General features: G+C 32.7%; 1 protein-coding gene across 1 annotated transcript in view; it reads left to right on the plus strand.

Annotated features, from left to right (window-relative positions):
• LOC124362014 (inhibin beta chain-like) overlaps positions 1–21858 on the plus strand; it is a 215019-nt gene that overhangs the window by 32775 nt on the left and 160386 nt on the right. The window contains exon 2 of the mRNA XM_046816154.1: positions 13309–13656. Within this exon, the coding sequence (XP_046672110.1) occupies positions 13309–13656 (348 nt within the window). The remainder of the gene's footprint in view (positions 1–13308; positions 13657–21858) is intronic.

Here is a 21858-nt window from a genome sequence, read left to right on the forward strand (position 1 = left end):
AAACTTACAATATCATTCCCAAACTAAAAAATAATAAACTTTGAAATGTAATTAATTCAATTGTGTATAATAAGAGTACGTATTATAACATACTTAATTGTATAAAAAAGTTTATAAATAATAAAAATTATAATAAACGTACGTAAGTACAATTCGTCCTAATCTGAAAATTTTTAAAAACTTACACATTTTTGAAACTAAAGCCTAGAAACGCAAAACAATGTGTAAAATTTACTTAAAAAAAAAGAAAATATACTTTTTCGCTACATCGCTAGAGTTATTTTAGAGGCAATGTTTTACTTATTTATTATAGCATCACTTTGTATCAGAATAAAGATTTAATTTTGCCACTAAATTAAGGCAAACCAGTAGTCCTATGTTCAAAGAAACTTGAAAAACTATTAATTTGGAACATGACTAAAAACATTTGCCTTATAATATTTTTATAAAGTTTAAAAATAACAATTCTTTACCTGTTTTTGAGCTATTCATAAACTACTTAATACTATAGGCGTGATGATAAGCCAGGGGTTTTCCTTAGTTTTAAAATAATAATAAATGACCTCATATTTCAGTTCTTTCTCAATAAAAGTAATTAAATGGCATGAAATTGTATGAAATAAAACTTTCTTTACTGAAAAACTAAATAATAGTATAGCGTCTTCTCTACAACAAATTCTTGAATCAAAACACACATATCTTAATCTACTCAAATTACAAGAGGGACCACTCCAATTTTATTTAGTTCTACAAACAGTACTTGCACGTGGCCATAACTCAATTAAAGCTGAGTGACAAATAGAGTGCCTGGCAATGTCCTGATAGACAAAATCGTTACATATAAATCTGATCTTATTTTTAAGATATGAATTAAATTGAAATACATATTCATGAAAAAATTTATGTTGTTTAGAAAAACAAAGCGGCTCACATTAGGTAAACATAGACAATACATGATGAGTTATTTATAGCTTTTTACAACTGCAATCGCGAATAAAACTAATTAAAAACTTACTTGATTGTTGTTTAAATAAACTTAAATAATTACACTTACATTGATAACAGTGAAATACCCGTACGAGAGTTTATTACGCTATTTTTCAACAAATGTTGCTAGTAGAACATCCTGTATTTAAAAAAATACATCAGATGAAAGCACTGATAAAAATTTACTTTTTAATAGCCTATATTGAAATAAAACATAATTAGGTAACTTCTTTTTAATTTGTAAAAGTATAAAATACAAAATATTTCATCTCTAGAGATATGTATTAGGTATCTTTTGTGAAAATTGTTCATAATTGTTAAATATCAACCACTGTAAAATCAGCAAAATACTATTTTGCATTAAGTGATGTTAGAAAAATGTCTACGTGAAATTAATTAGTAGCTAAAAGAATCCCATACAGTATCTGTATTTTAATATATGTGTATTTATTTTACAATAAATGTACGATACTTTATTAAAATATTAAAATAAAAATAATTGCAATAAAAATTATTGAAGAAAATTCTAACGTTACTGATAAAAGTATAAACATAACAACAAAATTAGCGTTTCCCCTATCCTACATAGTAGTGGAAATCATATTTTAGTTACAAACAAACACGGAACACCTTTTTTACAACATTATCAAACAAATATGATCAATATCATATAAATATTAATTGTATCACACCCAGAACTAGTCAGTATGAAAAATATTTAAATAAACATGAATTATACTAAAAAATAGGAATTAAATTGTTGCCTACAATAAAGTTCCTGATACGAGTACAATAAAAATATAAATTTCAAAATATTTATTAGATCGTACAATATATAAAGATGAATGTATGCCCAAATGGACACTATTGTTTTTCTACATTAAATTAATTACAATTTACTAATATATGAACGTTTAAGATTATACAATGTCATTGTACATTGTCAGGAAAATAAATCTAATTTTATTATTTTGAATTACGTTGACTATGTAATATAAGTCAATGCAGCAAGCAATTATTTAAATAGATAACAGTTACTGCAGCAGAGTACTTAAAAGCAAACTTAAACTATAGTAATATCAATATCAATGTTGGCGTCTGTTGGTGCCTGATCCATCCTCATCCTGGCCATACAATAGTCGTCGCCACTTCAATCCAATATTTGAGTTTGTATAAATATAGCCAAACCAAACATCCACTACCACTATGCTATCACTCAGCCTGATGTATACTTTGTTCTACATTGAATAGTACATCATATTTATTTAATAAATCTATGTCATTTCAATCGGGAAAAACTTTAGATGTGATATTTATTTAGGTGCAATTTATTCGGATTAAAAATATCTTTCGGCAAAGTCCAATAGGGACGGTAGATATGATGGATTACTGTTAAGTTGTGAGAATCAAACTGAAGATGAATTAATGGTTTTTAAAGTCTGCTTTATTCAAAGTTGTCGGCTGAGCGTTAGCGAAGCCTAGTACTCGAGGAAAAAATCTCTCTTCTGTCTGTCTGTCCGAACGATATTTCGAAATCAAACAGACCAATTGATTTGAAATTGTGCATGACGGTTCATTTCTATACAGGAAACACTGAATTAGATGACGGTGCTTGTCACTACATGAGTTTCGGCTAAGCGTTAGCGAATACTTTTAAATTGGTCTTAAGGATAACCGTGATAGAAATGACAAAATAGCAGAATAAATAAATTACTAAACAAATTGAGTGCAGTCAATTAAATTTTAACATGTGATATAATAACACATGTAGCCTAATAAATTGAACTATAAATTTGAAATTTTGCATATAAGCATGTTATGATACACGAGGTGTGGTGTACTTCTATTTTTTTGTTAATCTACAACCTAGAAAAAAGTTTTAAGCAATTTAATACAATAGTCTTTATATTAAATGATATAACCAAGAAAGTTTTCCTCATGGCATTCAGAGTTCTACTAAAAATTAGACCGATATAAGAAGTCTTTTTAGTCGAAAATGGCAAACAAATAAACCAAATTGATTTTCTGATGATATATAATAACAAGTCTACTATCTTAAACATTATTATTTTACGACTAACATAACTTATTCAAGGTATTTACACGTACAGTAAGTTTGGTTTGAGTCGGTTAGAAAATAGGGTAGCTACACATATCATGTTACACAAACACTTCTCAAAACTTTACACTATCATCACATAGAAACTTTACAAGTTCTTGGAAGACACATGAGAACAAACAGTTTTATAATGATCCCTTATATAATTTAGCAGCTGCTATTCTGTCGCTTTTGTTGCTCACGCTTTAAGAGAAATATTCTTTTCATTCTAGATTGCATAATACATTTCTAAAATAATGACATTCACAAATGTACTGAACATTGTACTTATTCAAGGTACATGTAAGTAGCCCACTCTTTTTAAAAGAAATTTGGTCTAAATCATACTTATTGTGTCCGCAAACCCACTTTCGTATTAACCCCATAAAGAGTTCTCCCCAAAGCTAAAAGTCGTAAAAGTAATATAATGCCTCGTTTATTAAAACACTTCAATTCCAAAATTTGCCATACTTATTAAAGTAAAAGATCATAGTACAAAGGTTTTATTATTATGTATGTTTAAAGAAACCATAACTATATGCTAATACAGGAAATTGATGAAGAAGAAACTGAATGCATAACGAAAACTTTATATTAGTTATCAAAATAAAGAATAACAAAGACCCATTTATTACTAAACGCTTCATCGTTGATAATATTACTGCTATAAATGAACAATATTTTTGTAAATTAACATGATAAAATAATTTAAAATCATTTCAAGTATTTATGGAGAGTGCTTTCAAACATAAAGCAAATGATCCAAGACATTGCTTAAATGTTATACTTATTTATTGATAGGCGTTATCTGTATTATTTTACAGTACTTGGTAATGTCTGTTAATCCAGTCGTTGATTTCGTAAACCTGAATAGTTTCACTATTACTTTATGATTAATAGATTAGAGTATATTTCACTACAGATCCACTACTGATTACAGATAGCGGTAGTGAAACCTATCACTCCAAGGACTGGACAAATGTCTTATCTGTCTATCTGGCTATCTATATGTCTGTCCTGTTCATTCCTATATAAGCAACCGAGTTCGATACAGTACATGTCACTCCATGGGATTTTGCTGAGCGTTAACGAACATTTATACATATACTTACGGCTAACTATGATGGAAATGATAATATCGCAGAAAAACAAATTTGTAAGCAATCGTTTCGTAGCATGTTTTTCAGTGCGAATGTTAAGTTCAGCTCTATTTCAATTTCCCCTCAATGCAGCGTCTGATATCTAACGCTCTCACATACTTCGGAGTCCAGATCCGTCTGAGGAGATCCAAAAAAAGTCGATGACTAAGAATCTCAAAATGAACTCATTTTGATATCAGAGACAAATAGACTAGAAAATAAAGTTTAATCTAGATACAGTGAGATTTTATTTCTCTCAATTACGCACCTGATGGCTGATTGAGTGTATTGGGTGTTCAAATTGAAAATGTAAAAAAATGTCGCGTTTGCATATTTTTAACAATCTACTTACAGATCGGTGCATTTCCCATTTATTAATAATACACTTTGGATTGATAAAATTGAGTTTTTTGACTTTGCATAAGTTTAGAGCGTTTTAATAATAGCATTATTTTGTATAATATCCTGTTAAACCTGTTTTAAGGTCATCCTGAAAACATGGAGTAGTACTTGAGTTCCTTCTAGTAAGGAAACCACGCGAAACCGCATTATTGTGGCTACCATTTCCCAGAACAAGATGAGCAAGAGGATAAGAAATAATAGCTGAGCAATGTGTGGTTTATGCGTCAAATGATCTAGTCTGAGTTTTAGTTTATATTCTTAATAATGATATTGGATACGGTTATGTATACGCAATAGGCTTAGTTTTCGTTTCACATTCCATAACTCGTGGTTGTTAACTGGAACGGAGAGAATTAAAAGAAACACTTCAAGGGAATGTTTTACTGGCCTCGTAATAACGACCTAATTTTACGTGTTACATCTTAAAAATGAATGATATTTTGTACTCGAATTCAACCTTAGTTGTGTGACGAGCTGATGATTTTTTAAGTTTTCTCTAAGATAATTTTTGGCATCTCCAATTTAAGTTTAGCACTAATTAATTGACAGTACGTACGTGTATTGTGGGAAAAGGTAAGAGTACGCCGTAACAGGCTTCGCTGAGATTTCATGCCAAATTTCATGTCTATGGCTCATTTCATCAGGTTACATGTGTGACTACGTCATATTGCAAAATCTCATATGATAGTGGTCAGTGTATTTATTTATTCTGCGATTATACAAGGCAGGACTACGCCAAACCACGTGTCGCATAACAGACTTTGCTCAAGTCTATAGTTGAGTTCATACTCGAGATATTCTTCAGACAGACAGATGGAAAAAGATTTACAGCTCTCCCAATGGCTTCCAATTAGTGATAAACTTCACTAACGCTCAGCCAATCAATAAAATTATGCAGCTCGTTCACTTAAATCTGCTCACCCAATCAGCTGACAAGTTTTCGTCATTATTTTGTTTAGACTTCAGGCAAATCAATATTTAGGATCTCATAAAATTTTCTGGATATATCCTAAGGATTATTTGACCTTTGACACGACTCAGGTAGAGACCGACACCCGTTGTTGAGCCAAGGTTGAAATGTGTGAAAATGGTCACTAAGGCAATGAGATAAAAATACCTAAGGTACAGATTTAAATCAAAATAAAATAAGTATTTGGAAAGAATCTGGCAATTACATTTTTTACTGACAATTTTACGACTAAATTGGGGCAACACAGTTGTCCCATGTTCAAAGAAACTTGAAACCTATCTATTTAAAACAAGAAAAAAAATTAAAATTTGTTAAAAAATTGTTAACTGAGCAAAATTAGTGAGATTAGTAATTAAATTATTAGTTAGCTTATAAATCCTTACCAAATATTATTATAACATTTCAAAATAACAACTGTTTACCAGACTTTAAATATATAAACAACTGTTCAATACAGTGGACATGTAAATAAGCCAGTACGGGGTTTCCCCTAGTTTGAAATAATAATACGTGACGTCATGTGTCAGTATCTTTATAATAGTAATTAAATGGAATAAAATTATGTGAAATGCCTATTACTTACTTAAAGACTAAAAATTAACTAGTAAACCGTCTTCTATACAACAAAACCCGTGAAACATAACAAATTCTTAGATCAAAGTAACTTATTTTTATATACCTACGGGGAGTTCACTTACTTAGCTAAGTACGCTAATTTAATTTTGAATTTAGTTACGCAAGTAGGGTATGAGTCAGTAATAAAGGCACTCTGGTAACCTTGTAGAACTAAGGATCCGAGCAGTCTGTAGTTCTGGGACGAGTCTTAGATCTGAATTAGTGTAATTCCTCATGGTATTTACTAGTGTTGGGAGTAAAACGTGAGCCCCAGAGCAACAAAGTTTACAGCGGAGCTGTTATTGTTGCCCATTGGGTTAGTCTTCCAGGACAGACTGATTAAACTATTTAATATCTTTGTCTTCTTACAACGTTTTATGGTGTTAGCTTTTATATTTATGACAGAAGTTAGATTGCTTGCATGCACTTACGTGAGAAGTTCTTAAGCAATTGAATTAAACGTCTCGTGATTTGCAGAATCCATGGGTGAAGGGTTTGGACCAATGCGAGTAATTACAAACTTGAAAGCGCATCTTAGCAAAATAAATATTATTTTAAAATTACTCAAGAGGTTTAGTTTGAGTTGGACTCTATACAGTACAAATATTGCTTGCCAAATTGATTGTGGTTGTTGAACAACCAATTTTGTCCAATTACGTGGATCTGAAAATGTTTTAACCCAAAATAAAAGACCTCATGAATAAAGGTATATCGGATTGTTTCATTTAAACAATTTTTGTGATAGAGTTCACACTGAATTTGAATGATATTTAATAAAATGAACATTTTAAATGAGAGTTCATAAAACACACATTAGTTTTCTGTGTACGTTTGCTTCGTCATGTTAGAAAAGATAGAAAATACGAAATATAAAAGTGTTATGTAAATTAAAATTTACAATTAAATCACAGTGTAAATGGAATTTCTTTCACGCGCCTGTTAACTAGGAAAAACTAAAAATAGTGATATTAAGCTTTAACGTATCCGGTTAAAATTTACAGTTAATAATAAATTGAACTCTTTGAAGTTCATTTTTGGATGCTGACATAAAAATTTACTTGGTAAAATAATTTTGAAGTTAATGGTTCTTCTTGTGCAATATTAAATTTTATAAGGGATTAAAATTATGCTTGCTGGTAATTTCTAGGGAGTTGAAAGATAACTGGTGTACTTTTCCATCACAAAACTCGAATACTTATCCATTGTGACAAATAATAACATCATCTTGGATAAAGAAAATTTTGTTGTTTTTAAGTTTCAGTATTCTACATTGAAAAGAAACATTGGCTTATTATGTTAGCAAATTGTCTGACTCTTATCTGAAATCTAAATTTACTAACAGAAAATACAATTTAACGAATTAGCATGATTTTTGTACTTTAGATGCCGTTTAAATACGCGTAATGGTTTTATTATGAATGCAATTATTACTGATTCATCAATTTAGTACGTGCACCAGAATAATTATAGACATTTCAAATCAAACATTATTCTATCACTGTCTATTCTATCAAATTTAACTGAATTGTATATCCAAACCATTCTCGAATCCACTTGAAGACACAAAGAAGTTTATTAAAATCGGTCTAGCTGTTTAGGAAGATTTCGATGGCATAGACACGCACCCAAGAATTATGTATGTATATAGTTTAGATTTATAGTTTAGATTCAGTTCAATTTAAATATTTTATTCTATTATTGTTTTATTAGCAAACTGTTGTTGATTGTGGAATGTTTTGCGTTGGGTCCGGCAGACTGCGCTACGACTCGTAATTAAAGTGAACTGATACTTAACAGCGCTGTTAACACTTTCAGCTGAATTTCAGGTGGCATCATCAACACCTGATGATGGCATCTTCGATGTCGAAAGGCCTCGTGGTAAAATACAAAAATTATTGGAGAATTGTGAGTTTTCTTTTGTAAAATAATAGAAAATTTATATTTCCAATAAGAAGAGCTCCTCCTCCTTCATTATTGTACAGTGTTTGATCAGTGGTCTAATGTATATTTAAAAGAAAATTTCTTATTTTATTTTAAGTATAGACTGCACCAATGATAAATAAACCATATAATGCAATATAAATACTATTTCAATGTTGTTATAAACACTTCTTATTGTGAAAAGCTGTGAATGATTGCACATAAGGTAATAAAATCTGGTTACATCTAAAGTAAAATTAAAAGAGCCGAAAGAAGACACTTTAAGATCGAAGTTGGTTTTCGTTGGCATATATTTTCCTGATCATGGCCTCAGGTAAACTCTACAATGGTATTTCCACATCTTATATAGACAGTGAGCTTAAACAGGCGGGATTTTATTATTTATAACCAAATTAGTTTATCAGGGTTTATCTATATGAAGGAAGTGTCCTGAATTACTTTTTAACGACGAGGAAAAACTATGAAAGTTAGGGACATGACATTTGGTACATACCTTGATATTGCGCCCTAGAGGCTCAGGAAGAAATGACTTTTCTCTACGACATCAGGGCTGGTGATATAGATGTGAAAATGTCCATAAGAAAAAAATTGCATCAAAAACATTTTATTTGTCAAAAGAACTTGACAAAAAGTAATAAAGCTTTCTATGTAAACATTTCAATATTACAACACAATTTTATATTTTATTAATGTAATTACCGTTTGAAATTTATTGATATGTATAGTCATAAAAGCATATTAATACTTGATAGTAACCATAAAATAACATCACTTCTTACTTCAATATTTTTTGCAATCACTTTTGGATCACAAAGTTTATCCAGATAGTAAAAGTTTAAGTAAAATATACGTTTAACTGAAATTCTTAGTAAATATTAAGTATACAGCGCTTTATCAGTAGTGTAATTCTGGAATTAAAGATAATGTTACTATTTAGATTTTGCTACAGATTTAACGACTGTTAAAAACCCCAACAATGTTTTTTTGTAATAAGTAGATTTCTCGGACCTTTGTAGATTATGTTTATATTTTCTTGCCAACAAAACAAACTCAACTGTGGCACCAGAAATATCTTAGGTCGGTTGTATATTACAATGGTCGAAAGTAGACGATTTACTACCGAAGTAGTCTTCTCACACCTGTGTTTTTTCAGGGTTCCAAAATACTGTTCTTTAAATTTAAATCTTAAAAGGATCAGGAGATTGAAATAGCTTTGAGTGACTATCAATGGTATCAGGAGTGTTTAGAATGTCACAGATAAAGAATCCTTGAATATAATGTCCTGTTTTTCAACAGGAAATCACGCGCGAAGCCACGGATAACTACTAGTTTATTTATAGATCTTATAAGTTGTAATATTTCCATTATTTGGGCAGCAGGGAACAAAGTTGCCGGCGCCTTGTTAAGTCCTCTAGTTCTTGGATTTATATGGGTTATTAAAAAATGCATGATCATCATTAATTAATAATGCCGAATGACTTTTCAGTGTACATAATAATATTTTCACTATAGAAACGAATTACTTTTATATGTAGAGAATAAAATAACACAATAGAGAATTTAATTATGACTAAACATACAAAACTATTTCACTTAACAACAAGACGGAGCGTGCAAATAGAAAGTGCATCAATCTCCCGTGACATTATAACATGATATTTGCCGTGTAAATTTACAGAGACTAATTGGTTTAATACGTAAGTGAGTATCTAGTTTAGAGTAGGATCTACTCAAATATACCACCCACACAGTTGGAGCGCAAACCTAACAAGTTATGTTTACGGATGGTACTTGTTCAGTACGTTTGCTCGGCGGTTTAGGCTGAAGGGTAAGCATTTACAAGTGGATAGTGTATACTCGTGAAACTGGGGCAACACTGTTTGTAATATTTGGTTTACGGTCAATTGGATCTTGCAGATGTGAAGCATAATGGGAAATTTGTTTAGCAAATACCTATCAGGCCAGCCGATGGTGCAGTGTGTACGGTGGTTATCGCAAGATAACCGAGTCAAGACACGTCCAGCTTGGCTGCTGCTTGGATGGGTGACCGCTGAGCGATCCTGTCCTTGCAAGCAGCCCGCCTGCCCAACTATTGGTGGTGGTTAGAAAGTCGTCTATAATTTGGTTCCCAGGCTAAGTGAGTGTCATAGAGGGCTTCTTAGCACTAACGACACCTGGTAAAATAATATATCCTTTACCTTTACGTGTTCAGGCTAATTAGCAAGAATGCAATATTTGATGTCTTTGAGATATCGAATAACTTCTTGCTTGGACAAAATTCTGATAAATTACGACTAGCATTGATATAATCATTGTATATGATCCATTGTTATTCGTTTCTTCATACAAGGAGTGCGCCACACCACGTGCCACGTGAAAGGCTTCGCTGAAGTTGCATGCAAAATGTTTGGTCCAATTAAGTTACACGTGTTACTATGCCACACGTTAAACAGTCATATAATTGTACTGAATTTTTTCGGAAATGTATTCATTCGGTGGTTATCCATAAGACCAATTTAATATTTTTTGCTGACGCTTAATTAAATCAACATGCACCTTCGAACTCGAACTTTCTAAATAGAACTGATGCTTCGTGCAAAATATCAATAGGCCAGTTCGTTTTCGAGATGACGTGCGGACAAGCAGACTAATATACATACAAAATGAAATTGTTATATCCCCTTTATTGATAGGTTTGTCTATCGCTCAGCCAAATATCTTGTAATTGGTCAATAAGATTTACACCTCTATCAAAAACAATTTTTTAAAGGTTGCTACGGTTTTTGTTTTGTTTAAATGTATGGTAAAAAAACCCAACACTACCATAACTATTTCGAAAATAGAAGGATTTCCATAATACTAAGATTAGATTTAGTTTAACAAAAAAGAATCTATCCAAAGCAGTTTCATAATCAATACTAATTCTTTCTTTAATAAACACAATTTTAATGTACATGCCATTCATAAATAATCTCTTCTGGCAGAACGGAGTTGCCAATTGAGCAAATGTGTTGCATGATTGACGACTTCCCTTCACAAGCCCTCTTTTCTTAGCTAGTGCTTGCTCTTAACTCTGGCACCATTATTCGAATTCTCCAATTAATTATAAAATACAATATATAAAATCATTTCCTTATTTATTTTGTAATTATAGTTTGGAAGTGTAATGTTGTACGTTTTCAAGATTTCAATTTGATTCATGACTTTGTGTAAGGAATCTTTAATCCGAGATTAATCCAGAACGATAAAATATTTTGGAGTTATCATTTTCAAAAGATGCCCTAGAGTCTACACACACATTACTGAGTTAGGAGTTGTGTTTGGTTCAGGTTCACACGCGATTAATAAAATTCAAAAGGGAAGAAAATCATGATAAATAAAAACATTATAACTTTGCATAAAAAGCTATCGGCCATATTGATTTTGCTTTCAAAAAGTGCCGTATTAAAAACTCATCTGAGGCATGTGTACGCTTTACCTTACTGCGGACGGTGAAATTAGTTAAAAAAGATTTTCTAGTTTCTCGAGTTATCGGCTTTACTAACTCTCAGCCAATTGGCTAACGATTCTGATAGTAATGAGAAACCTCTTTAATAACAGCTACTAGTCTGGTAAAATTATAAATAAAATTGACTTAACTTCAACATCAAGAACAATTTTCTATCTTATGGCAATTTGTTCCCTCTTAGCAATAAAAGGCAATAAAACGTTCCTAGACGTGGGAGTTGTGGACGTGTTGTGGAGTATAAGATTTGAAAAGGGCGGCAAAATGGTATGTTGTAATGTTTACACATATCACGAAAGAGGTTCAATGCATTTTTGTTACAGCAAAGCATCACGGATATATGAAAGGGGTAAAATACTATTGAACAATAAGATAAACCGAAAGGAAAATGTAAAATAATTTCGCTTTTAACCCATTTTACAAAACCCGACACACCGTGTGAACTTTTTGTCACTTATTACTTTGAGGGTAGAGAAAACTTATCATAGGTAGAAATTTTGTAGAGACTAACCCGAGACGGATTAAAATTGATGGTAATTTAGAAATGTTTCTGAACAATTTGGTTGTTTGTCCACTTTCATCAATTGAATTCCTAGATCACTCACGTAACAAACGCTTTAGGCGTGTTTATCATCTTTCTTTCTGTCATCACTTTTCCACTGAGTTAATTTTCGACGAAAATAATTTTAAGTAAAATATGTCGTGATAGGTTACACCGGATGGATTACACCGTAACATGTGTTGCTTAACAGTATTTTTTCAATAGATATAAACTAAATTAAAACTAATAATAGAGTGATACTAATAAAACGTTATTAAAATTGCCCGTTCATAATACTAAGGGGGCTACCGCCCTCCTCAACCCACGCATTTTGGAGGCCATACATGGATATGTAATCAAATACATAACGTAAAGCAATGATGGGAAGGGTTGATTCAGTAAGAATGTTAAGTTCAGCTCCAGTTCACCTTCCACTTAGTGCAGCGTCTGGAGTATAACGCTGTGAAATATTTGACTCCTGTAATCTGGAATCAACATCCATCTGAAGAGATAAAAAATAGTCGGCGACGGAGAAGCTCAAAACGAACTCCCTACATCAGAGACACCTGGACTACAAACAAATGTAATTAAGATGAAATGATGTTCTCATTGTCTCATTAGGTACACGATTGAGTGAACTACGATGCTACTTAGACCATCTCAAATCATGGTGGAGCAACCGAGTACACATGTATGTGTATTCAATTTTATTACATTTGTATGTAGGCCAGATGTCCCTCGTAACGAACGATGCAGAGAGTTCATTTTGAGCTTCTTCTCCGCCGACTGTTTTGGATCTCTTCAGATGGATGTTTATTCCAGATTCCATGAGTCAAATCTGTCACAGCGTTAGACTTCAGAAGTTGCAGTAAGTGGATAGTGAACTGGAGCTGGAATTAACATCCTGGATAGATAAAAGACATAATATGGACAGACTGTCACTGAGCTGGATCGTGCGAAAATGGAAATAATATTACAGTTCTCTAGCTCAAGTCGTTCTTGAGATATCCTGTCAAGAAACGTACATACAGAAGATTCTTAGTTTATTTCACTTAAAGTAGTGCCAATTCAAATTCTTAAAAACTAATATACAACTATTTTTTGTTGCAGAAGGAGATCCCACGTGCCCAAATTGTGTCTCGCACCACCACCCCCACCAACACCATTCTACCAAGCACCACCGGCGGCAGGACAAGCCTCCCACGTTACCCAGTCAACAGTCTCTGCGGTTAGAGGCCATCAAGACCCAGATCCTGTCCAAGCTGGGGCTCTCGGCGAAGCCGAACATTACCCTGACGGTGTCGCGGAAGGTGGTGCAGGACACGATAGAACGTGCAGAGGCGGTAGAGGGGGTGGAGGAAGAGACGGCGCCGCCCACCACGAGAGTGCCCCAGGAAGTCTCGGAGCCCGACGACTTCTACGGACGCACTAGGGAGATCATCACGTTCGCCGAGCCAGGTAATATAACACCCAGAGTAGAAGTACTCTAAATACTTTACCGTAAGCGGTCAGGGACGATAGGTGAGTTACAGGTAGGTATGACAGCCACTGGGGGAGAGGCTGTGATATTGAGATGGGCGCAGTCCTTGGAGAGAACGGCAGAGAGCTGGGCGTCACTGCGGTGATCGGGGGGCTCCACGAAGTGCCGATCGCCGAGAAGGAGCTGGAGGGAGATCGAGTTTAAGAAAACCACTGAAGGTAAGAAGATTATTTCCATGCTTTTAGCTTTACAATTTTTTCGAAGGCTTAACATTTTTTAATAAAGTTCTCAAAGTTAGTAATCAGGTCATAAAACATCATCCTTCATCCGGTTGGCCAATTTTTGTTTACAGACTTGGATTAGCCATAAAATTATACTGAAGGCCAATTGTATCTAATGCGTATAACGTTTTCAAGTTGTCAAAGATTTGTAAATCGTGTTCACTTAAATAATGTTATGGGCCATATTTGTTCATAAAAGTCGCTTTAATGTTGAAAGACCACTTGAGGAGTTAGTCACGTTACATTTTATACGTTAGGCAAAAATTTTTTGGCTCATACCATTGTCAAATCTTTTTAAAAGTTAATTGTATAACTAATAAAATGAGTGTATGTATTTTGTCTAACCGAGTTTTTGTGTAAACTGTCACTTTAGATAGTTTGCTCTTAAAGTTTAAGGAAGGCAAACATAGGCTATACTAAGTTTGGTGATCATAAATAATTATATTTTCTTCAAGAATTAACTTAGTATCTTATAATTATTAAGTAAGTATCTTATCGCTTATACAGTTTCTAAAACGGTAAGTTTTCGGCTGAATGAGCCTAAAGGAAGCCGACTAAGAGATAATGTGTACCCAGGAGGCTCAGACAGGCACAGACTTGTCGTCGAGTAGTTTTTGTCTCAGAACTCTGTCGGCCATTATATGAACTAGACTTGGCCTCACTCCAGCTACAGCCCTTGTTTTCTTCTCCAATGACTCGGCCCTCAGATAATATTACTGTCAGTTTTATTTGTGTTTCACCAAGTTTTGTTCAAATTATGATCTCCGTTAAAACCCGATCTGCGAACCCTAACTTGTAGGCACAAATGAAAATCTTTGGTAAACGGTTCTGTCTCATTTGTTTATAAGTTTCAGCCCACACTCGACGTTTATGTGATAAAAAAAAGACATAACTCAAATAATTTGTATTTTTAATTCCCCTTTTCAATATCTTCGGAAGTAATAATTCAATCAGACACGTAAATTTGCATTATGAAGCAAAATCTCTTGGGTTATTAATAAGGAAGTCTATTAACTGAAAATATAACATAAAGTTTTTTTAATTTTTAACCTGAACTTATTATATCAAGAACACGTTATGAAATTAATATATTTCTCTTAGAGAAAAAAAAATAAGTGCGTCATTAAAGTGAATTCAAGCTGATTTATGTTTAATTATAGTCACAACCCCTTTAAAAGAATCGTTAATTTACAAAAATATATTCCACTATAACGTTGCAAAGAAAGGAATGGTGTTTTTTAATCAGTACAATTCATTTTTTTTTTCATTAGAATATTTATTTTTACTGCCCTGTAATAATAAATAATGTATCACTTCGCGCTTGGGCATAGAAACTTTAAAGATTGAGTGGAATAAATCTTCCATATCATGTAATGTAATATTTTTATATTTACCAAAAAATTAATAACAATAATCTAATGAAAATGGTAATAAAAATAAATCATATACAAGAGAAAGATGGATCACAGACATTTAGCCTGCCATTCTAAACATGTACTTACACACATTTTACATAATACCTGAACCCATTGGTAATGCTTCAGAAGATTTTCAATATACAAGTTTTATGCATCTTTTTGAATAATATTTGCAAGGTATTACGTCATTATCTAAGGCAAACTTATAAATACTCCGTAGACACAAGCACACATGTATCTCCGTGCTGCTGCAACCCTGTCCCTTATTTTTCAGACGGGACACTCTCCCGTAGTAATAAATTGTCTAAGAAAGAGTCTCTACTTAAACAACCGTTTCCAAAAACACACTGCAGCGGCGCCCCGCTACTTTATTTGTAAACAATTGCTCGTATGTTCCTTTTTGGCAGCACTTTCGTTTTCTTCCAATTTACCGATTTTGTCTACTCCGATTCCTTTTTTTCTTGACCGGTCAGTCAGTTAGTAAAAAGGTCTTACGCAACCAAAAAACGAAGAATTTAACATTGAAATGGTGATTTAAAAGTGTAAGTTAGTTTCGTTATTAAAAATACAAGTCTGGCGTTAACAAATCTCTCAAGAATGTTTTACATGTTGACTGTTTTAGATAAAGGTAAGGTAGAGTCTAAATTTTATTCACTTATACGATGTGAGTTCTTTGTACAAATATAAAACCTCAAGAATACAAGTAACAAAATATGTAATCAGTGATTACTATATGAATGTAAATGCCAAATTAAGTCAGTGATAAGGATCTGAGTATCTAAAGAAATGTGATTGGGTTCGCATCGTGGTTTCTTTCACTCTCTAAATAGGATTTTTAGGAAACTTTATTATTTCGAAATGTAAAAATTTGGATTTTCTATGTTGACTTACCACAGAAAAACTAAAAAAAAAGATTAAAACGTCTTCAGTCAAGTCACACCTTTGCTTAATTCTGTCATGTAAAAAAAAATTAAAAGTTACAATTAAAGGTCCGCATTTAAAAACTAAAAACATACATTGACTAGAATCTAAAATGTTTCATGATATTCCGAAAATGTGATAGTCCTAAAGCCGACAAACTTTTACATTTTGTCCATCCCCACTTTGTCACACAGATGAACTAACAGGTTTCTTCAACTTATTTACTACCATTAGAAGGTTTTCAGCTGATTCAAACTATTTTCCGATATATTTATTTACTTGGTAGCTCAAAACGTATTAAAGTCCAAATATCTTATTTTATTACTTCGGTTTAAGCTTATGTCCCTCGTCACACGAACACTCCGGGTTTACAGGGAAACGGAAGCTTCAACCGAAGTAATAAAAAAAAGTGTTGAAATTTAATACAGTTTTAGACTAGCAATTAAAGCTCTCTATCTATTGCGTTTTAAGGCTTGAAATATTAATTGCAGTTTAACTTTATGTTGTGCCTTAGACAGTTTTACAAAACCATTAAAAATATGTTCAGTAACACTCTTATGTTTGTAATCACAATGTTCTTAACGGTTTCTATCTCAATTTATATCGCAGTTTGTATTACATTTCTTTTTGACCAATTTCTGGAATTCATGGAAATTTTCAATTTAAATGTTTTAATGCATTAAGAGACTTCAACTAAGTAAAAAGCTTTAGACATCTCTGTTGAAGACGAGTGTTAAATTGATTTGGGTTGTTTCAGTTTGTATATTCAGAGAGCTTCTAATACCAATTTGTTGCGGTAGATGTTGAGACAACGAATTCTAAATTATGTTGATGTTGATTTGTTGTTCTGTTGAATTCTAAAGTTGTCCCTGCCTCTAGTGTCGTATTAGTGAACATCCCCACCACGTAACAATATGCACCCTAATCTGCGGTACATAATCACCTCACTCATATAAAGGAAAGGTAAAGTCAGCAAACCTAACTCCCTGCACGACTCTCTGTAATTCAGTTTACCAATAATTTTGTTGTTGTTGCTATTTTGATCATTTTAATTTTGATGTAATTTCCCTCATAAATAATCCATACACAAAATGAGAATAGATGAGGCCATAGCAGCCAATTTTAAAACTTTTTGGGGAACATAATTTTGATAGGTGGCGTAAGGCATGTATAAAGAAGCTATAACACATATGATGTCAAACATGATCGTCAAGGTTAATCATCATGGAACAACAAGAATCATCCCTAGGAACTTTGTGGAGTTGTTTTCCTCCAGAAGAACATCATCCAGAAAGACATGGGATGCATAATTCAAACTGGTTTCTCTGCGTTCATTTTGTCAAAGACAGAAGCTCACGACTCTTTACTATGGTTGATTAGTAATTAAATTGAGTTCATTTAAATACTAAACGCACAAGTTCAATTCCATAAATGTATCACTTTATAAATCTTTTGATGATTTACTTTTAAAACAGAATGTCGTATTGTCAGCAAAATGAATCATTTTCTCTAAAAATACCACAACCACACATTTTGGGTTTTGTTCATGATAAACGCAATGAAAGGCATGTATTATATTAGTCTGGTACTTTTTGTTAATGCTCAATAGTATTGCAATTGATTTTAATTTAGATTGATTTCGACAATTTCTTTGTAAAAATTCGAATCCCGAGAAAACTTATTAATACTTTTTAAAGCAGTTTTTGAACAGTTTGTGCAACTGCTCAAAGTACATAAGAACACCATAAGCTATAGCTGGCTCTAAAACGTACTAGAAATCTTCGCTTTGGGTTTCAGTAAAAGTTTTATGGAAGAATTTTAGCTATTCTCTAGAAATAAGAATTCCCTTGGTCGACTACGAACTCCATTTTGGTCTGTGGTTGAGTTTAGTTTTATTAAAGAGACATGCAATGTCTAAATAGTAGTTGAATCAATCATTGAACGCCTTATACATGTTATTGACGTTGTAAAAGTCTTCCAAGAAGTTCCAACTCTTGTTTTTAAACATTTGTTCAGTAAAGAAATGTATTGATATTTAACAATTCTTAAAATTTTGAATTTTGGATTTTAATATTCCATATTGCACCCATTAACCACGGCCTCCTGCGCAAAGTGATCAGAAATCGTAGTAGCCCTACTCACAACAGACATTTTCTGTCATAAATGTTGGTGATTACGTTAATGGGATAAGGATATAAAATTCTACAGTATACAAATGAATATAAAATATATCTGAGGATAGTGTTGTGGTTTTAGCAGTTACAAAAATGTGATTTTTTAAATACTGTTTCACAAAAAAAGTCATTAAAAACGTGGAATGGCTTAAAGTCTTCACTAACACTATATTTCATTTAAAAATTCCTTGGATCTCATTACAAAAGTCTTACTTTAAATCCTCGAGAGTGACCAAAATATATGTCTTAATGTGAATTGAGGGTTGTTATCTCGAAGGGAAATGACTGATATGAAAATATTATGACCCAACCAATTAAAATATTTTTTTGGAATTTACGAAGGATAAAAATATTTCCCTCCTTTGCAAAAGGGAGGAAAAGTGGGATCGCATTTTCGTTATCCTCAAAAAAACATAAAACAATTTAATAAGTATAGTGAAGGTTGTACATTGATATATAAATCCGTTAATTTACCACCAGGACTTAATTTACACCCTTAGATGTAAGGGTTTGTTTGCCCATAACCTTTGCTAGGATCGTCAAGGAGATGTTTTGTTCATGTCATTGTGCTTCTTTTGAATTTACCTTTCAAGTGACATGTCACAAGATGAAAATATAAAGTGAACATCTCTTTACTTTTTATTCTTCGAAAAGTTCATACAAGTATTTCAATAGGTATGGTGAAGCTTTTACATTGATATCGCAATCTGTTTGGAATATATCCAGGCGTATCAGGACTTAATTTACACCCTGTATATTGACTTTTGTAATGTATACGATCCACTCATATTGTGGTCTGGACCCAAAACATATGTACAATTTGGAACTCGCTTCATATGTAGCTATGTGATGTTGGGTAATAGTTATTGACTTATCTATCGTTGATCAAGTTCTTACTTGAAGCTTCATAGCTTAACCAATCACCTTTAAATGTAATTTTGAGAAAACTCTTGACTAGCTAAAGGATGTACGCTTCATTTTAAGATTGAAAATAAATGACTTTAGTGTACGAAAAATAGTCTACAATCTGAGAGCCAATTTACATGATATAAACAAGCAATCTGGTTTTTTAAGCCATAAAGAAATTTTCCTTGAGGATTAAATCAATCGTCAGGTGCGTAGTACATTGATAATAAAAAAATATTGTCCCAACCAAGAATAGATTGCTCCACTCTTCACCATTTTAAGACTATTTCATTTCCCCTCAATAAAACTATACTGTGATCTGATGCAATGAAAAATGGCTCTAGATACTTGATACCGTAAGTAACAAAAACTTTACTTACTAATTCATTTGATCATTTTGATCATTTTTGTGTTCTCCAAAAATGCAGGATTTTTAGGGGCGAGTCCAAAATTTCAAACGTAAATTCTTCCCAAGTGACCACTAATTAATTTTGAATGGACAATGGAAGATGGACAAAATTTAAAATGGTGAAAACCAGATCGCTAATCTTTTCTATCCAAAATGATAACCAGAGTTACCAGAACAATATTTTTATAAATCACCAATATGTCAAGTCAAATCAAATGTTCAAACTGAAGTTCGACTATTTGGTAGTGAGACAAACAGCTCCTCACTCACGTTTTGAAGTCTGTAGTTGTATTTGGTTACAGGCCACGACAATCCTGTTTTTTTTAATTCTTCAACGTTTTCTACTGGTATTTTGAAAAATGTAAGTGTTAGGAATTCTTTAAAGATTCTTTAAAGACCTATTATTATAGATGAGAGAAAGATATTGATCTCTGGTTTTCACCACTCCGAAAGTTTCCCTATGCTCTTCAAAATGAGGGATCACTTTGAAATATTTGGCATGCCCCCAAAATCGCGCAGTTTTAAAAGGACAGAAAATTTTAAAATAATCAAATGAAACTGCCTTTCCACATTGCAGCAGTACCAAAAGGACATCTCCTTATATAAACTTTCAAAACAGAGGAGGGGGACAACGGTCCTGACTTTGTATTCACCCTGTATAAAATACCCGAGAAATATCATCAATTTTGGATGTTATGTCGTTTGCGGTAAACGTCGAACTTACTTCGCGTAGCGCGAATGAACACTTAACATGTGACAAATTGAACAGTAATATCCGATATAAGTATAGAAACTAATTTACAGCATAAACAACCGATTTGCATAACGTTATTGTGTTCTGTCGATCTCAAAATGGAACTTTGAGTTAGGGGCATCACCCTTTTAGGATTATGTATAGCGTATATATGACACTATAAAGATGTTAAACTTTTTCTCTAAATTAGTTTCTTTAAAAATTTAATTGTTTAAAGGTTTTTATGGCATCGTTGGAAACCTTAAAAAGGAGGAAACAAAAGTTTAATACATTTATAATTATGTCAATGTAAGAGATCGCAGTTTTACAATTTACACAAGGAGACAAAATTCTTGTAACTTGTTATAAAGAATGTATAATATGATAATATTAATACAGTAAATCATACTTTATACGATTTGTCCTCTCAATAATAAAATATTTTAAATTGCTGATATCAGAATGTCATTACTTTATGCAGATAATTGTCTGTAAACAGAAGGACTTATACAGTTTTTAGTAATATCCATCCTTATGTCTTTATATTAGTGTCCTAATATCTAGTATAATATCTAATATTTATTAATAAACTAGTAAATTACATATCGTCGTACATCCATACAGTCTTACAATCCTCCGAGAGTGAGTTAACTTTAAAATAGCAGAAAGAAGAACTTTTTAAATTTGAAAACTTAAGTTCAGATAAAGAAGACGAGTTGGAAATATAGAGCTCTCAAACTCCTGAGTTGAACGTTTAATTGACCTAATGTCAATGGACTCGTAACAATTTAGAGACAGCATCAATAGTTGTAAGCTATGTTGATAGTCACGTTGATCATAGTCGTCTACTTGTTGTCCAACACGTCATCAATGGCGCTAGCGTTGGTAGACCGCGGTCCACGTGGCGACCAAGTGTAAACATCGCTGGCTTCGCTTGTTTACTGCCGCCATTTTGTTTTACTAGCGCGCCAATCTGTAGCCAATCCCGCACCAGCACTAGCGCCCTCTGTAACTTCGCTTTGGCGGCAGCGGCATCACGGCTGTTGACTTTTTTTATTGCTCTATTTAGTTCTATATTATATTTATTTTTAGCTCGTTCCTATTGTCAGAGAACGTGATCTGTTGTCACGTGCCTCTTATCAGTTTTACTACCACTTATGGTTACAGCCTTCCCGAAAACATTGCTCGTCGGGTTGTTATCCTAATATAAGCATTGTTTTGTTGCTGAGACTTTTGTTCGAGAAAAAATACTAAGATTTGTTGACTTTTATCAACCTAAAGTGATTGTGATAGCTGTAACTGTGATCAGTTTCGTAATAGAATATGCGCTTTATAATT

Source organism: Homalodisca vitripennis, chromosome 5 (genome assembly GCF_021130785.1).
Source record: "Homalodisca vitripennis isolate AUS2020 chromosome 5, UT_GWSS_2.1, whole genome shotgun sequence".
NCBI classification, from domain to species: domain Eukaryota; kingdom Metazoa; phylum Arthropoda; class Insecta; order Hemiptera; family Cicadellidae; genus Homalodisca; species Homalodisca vitripennis.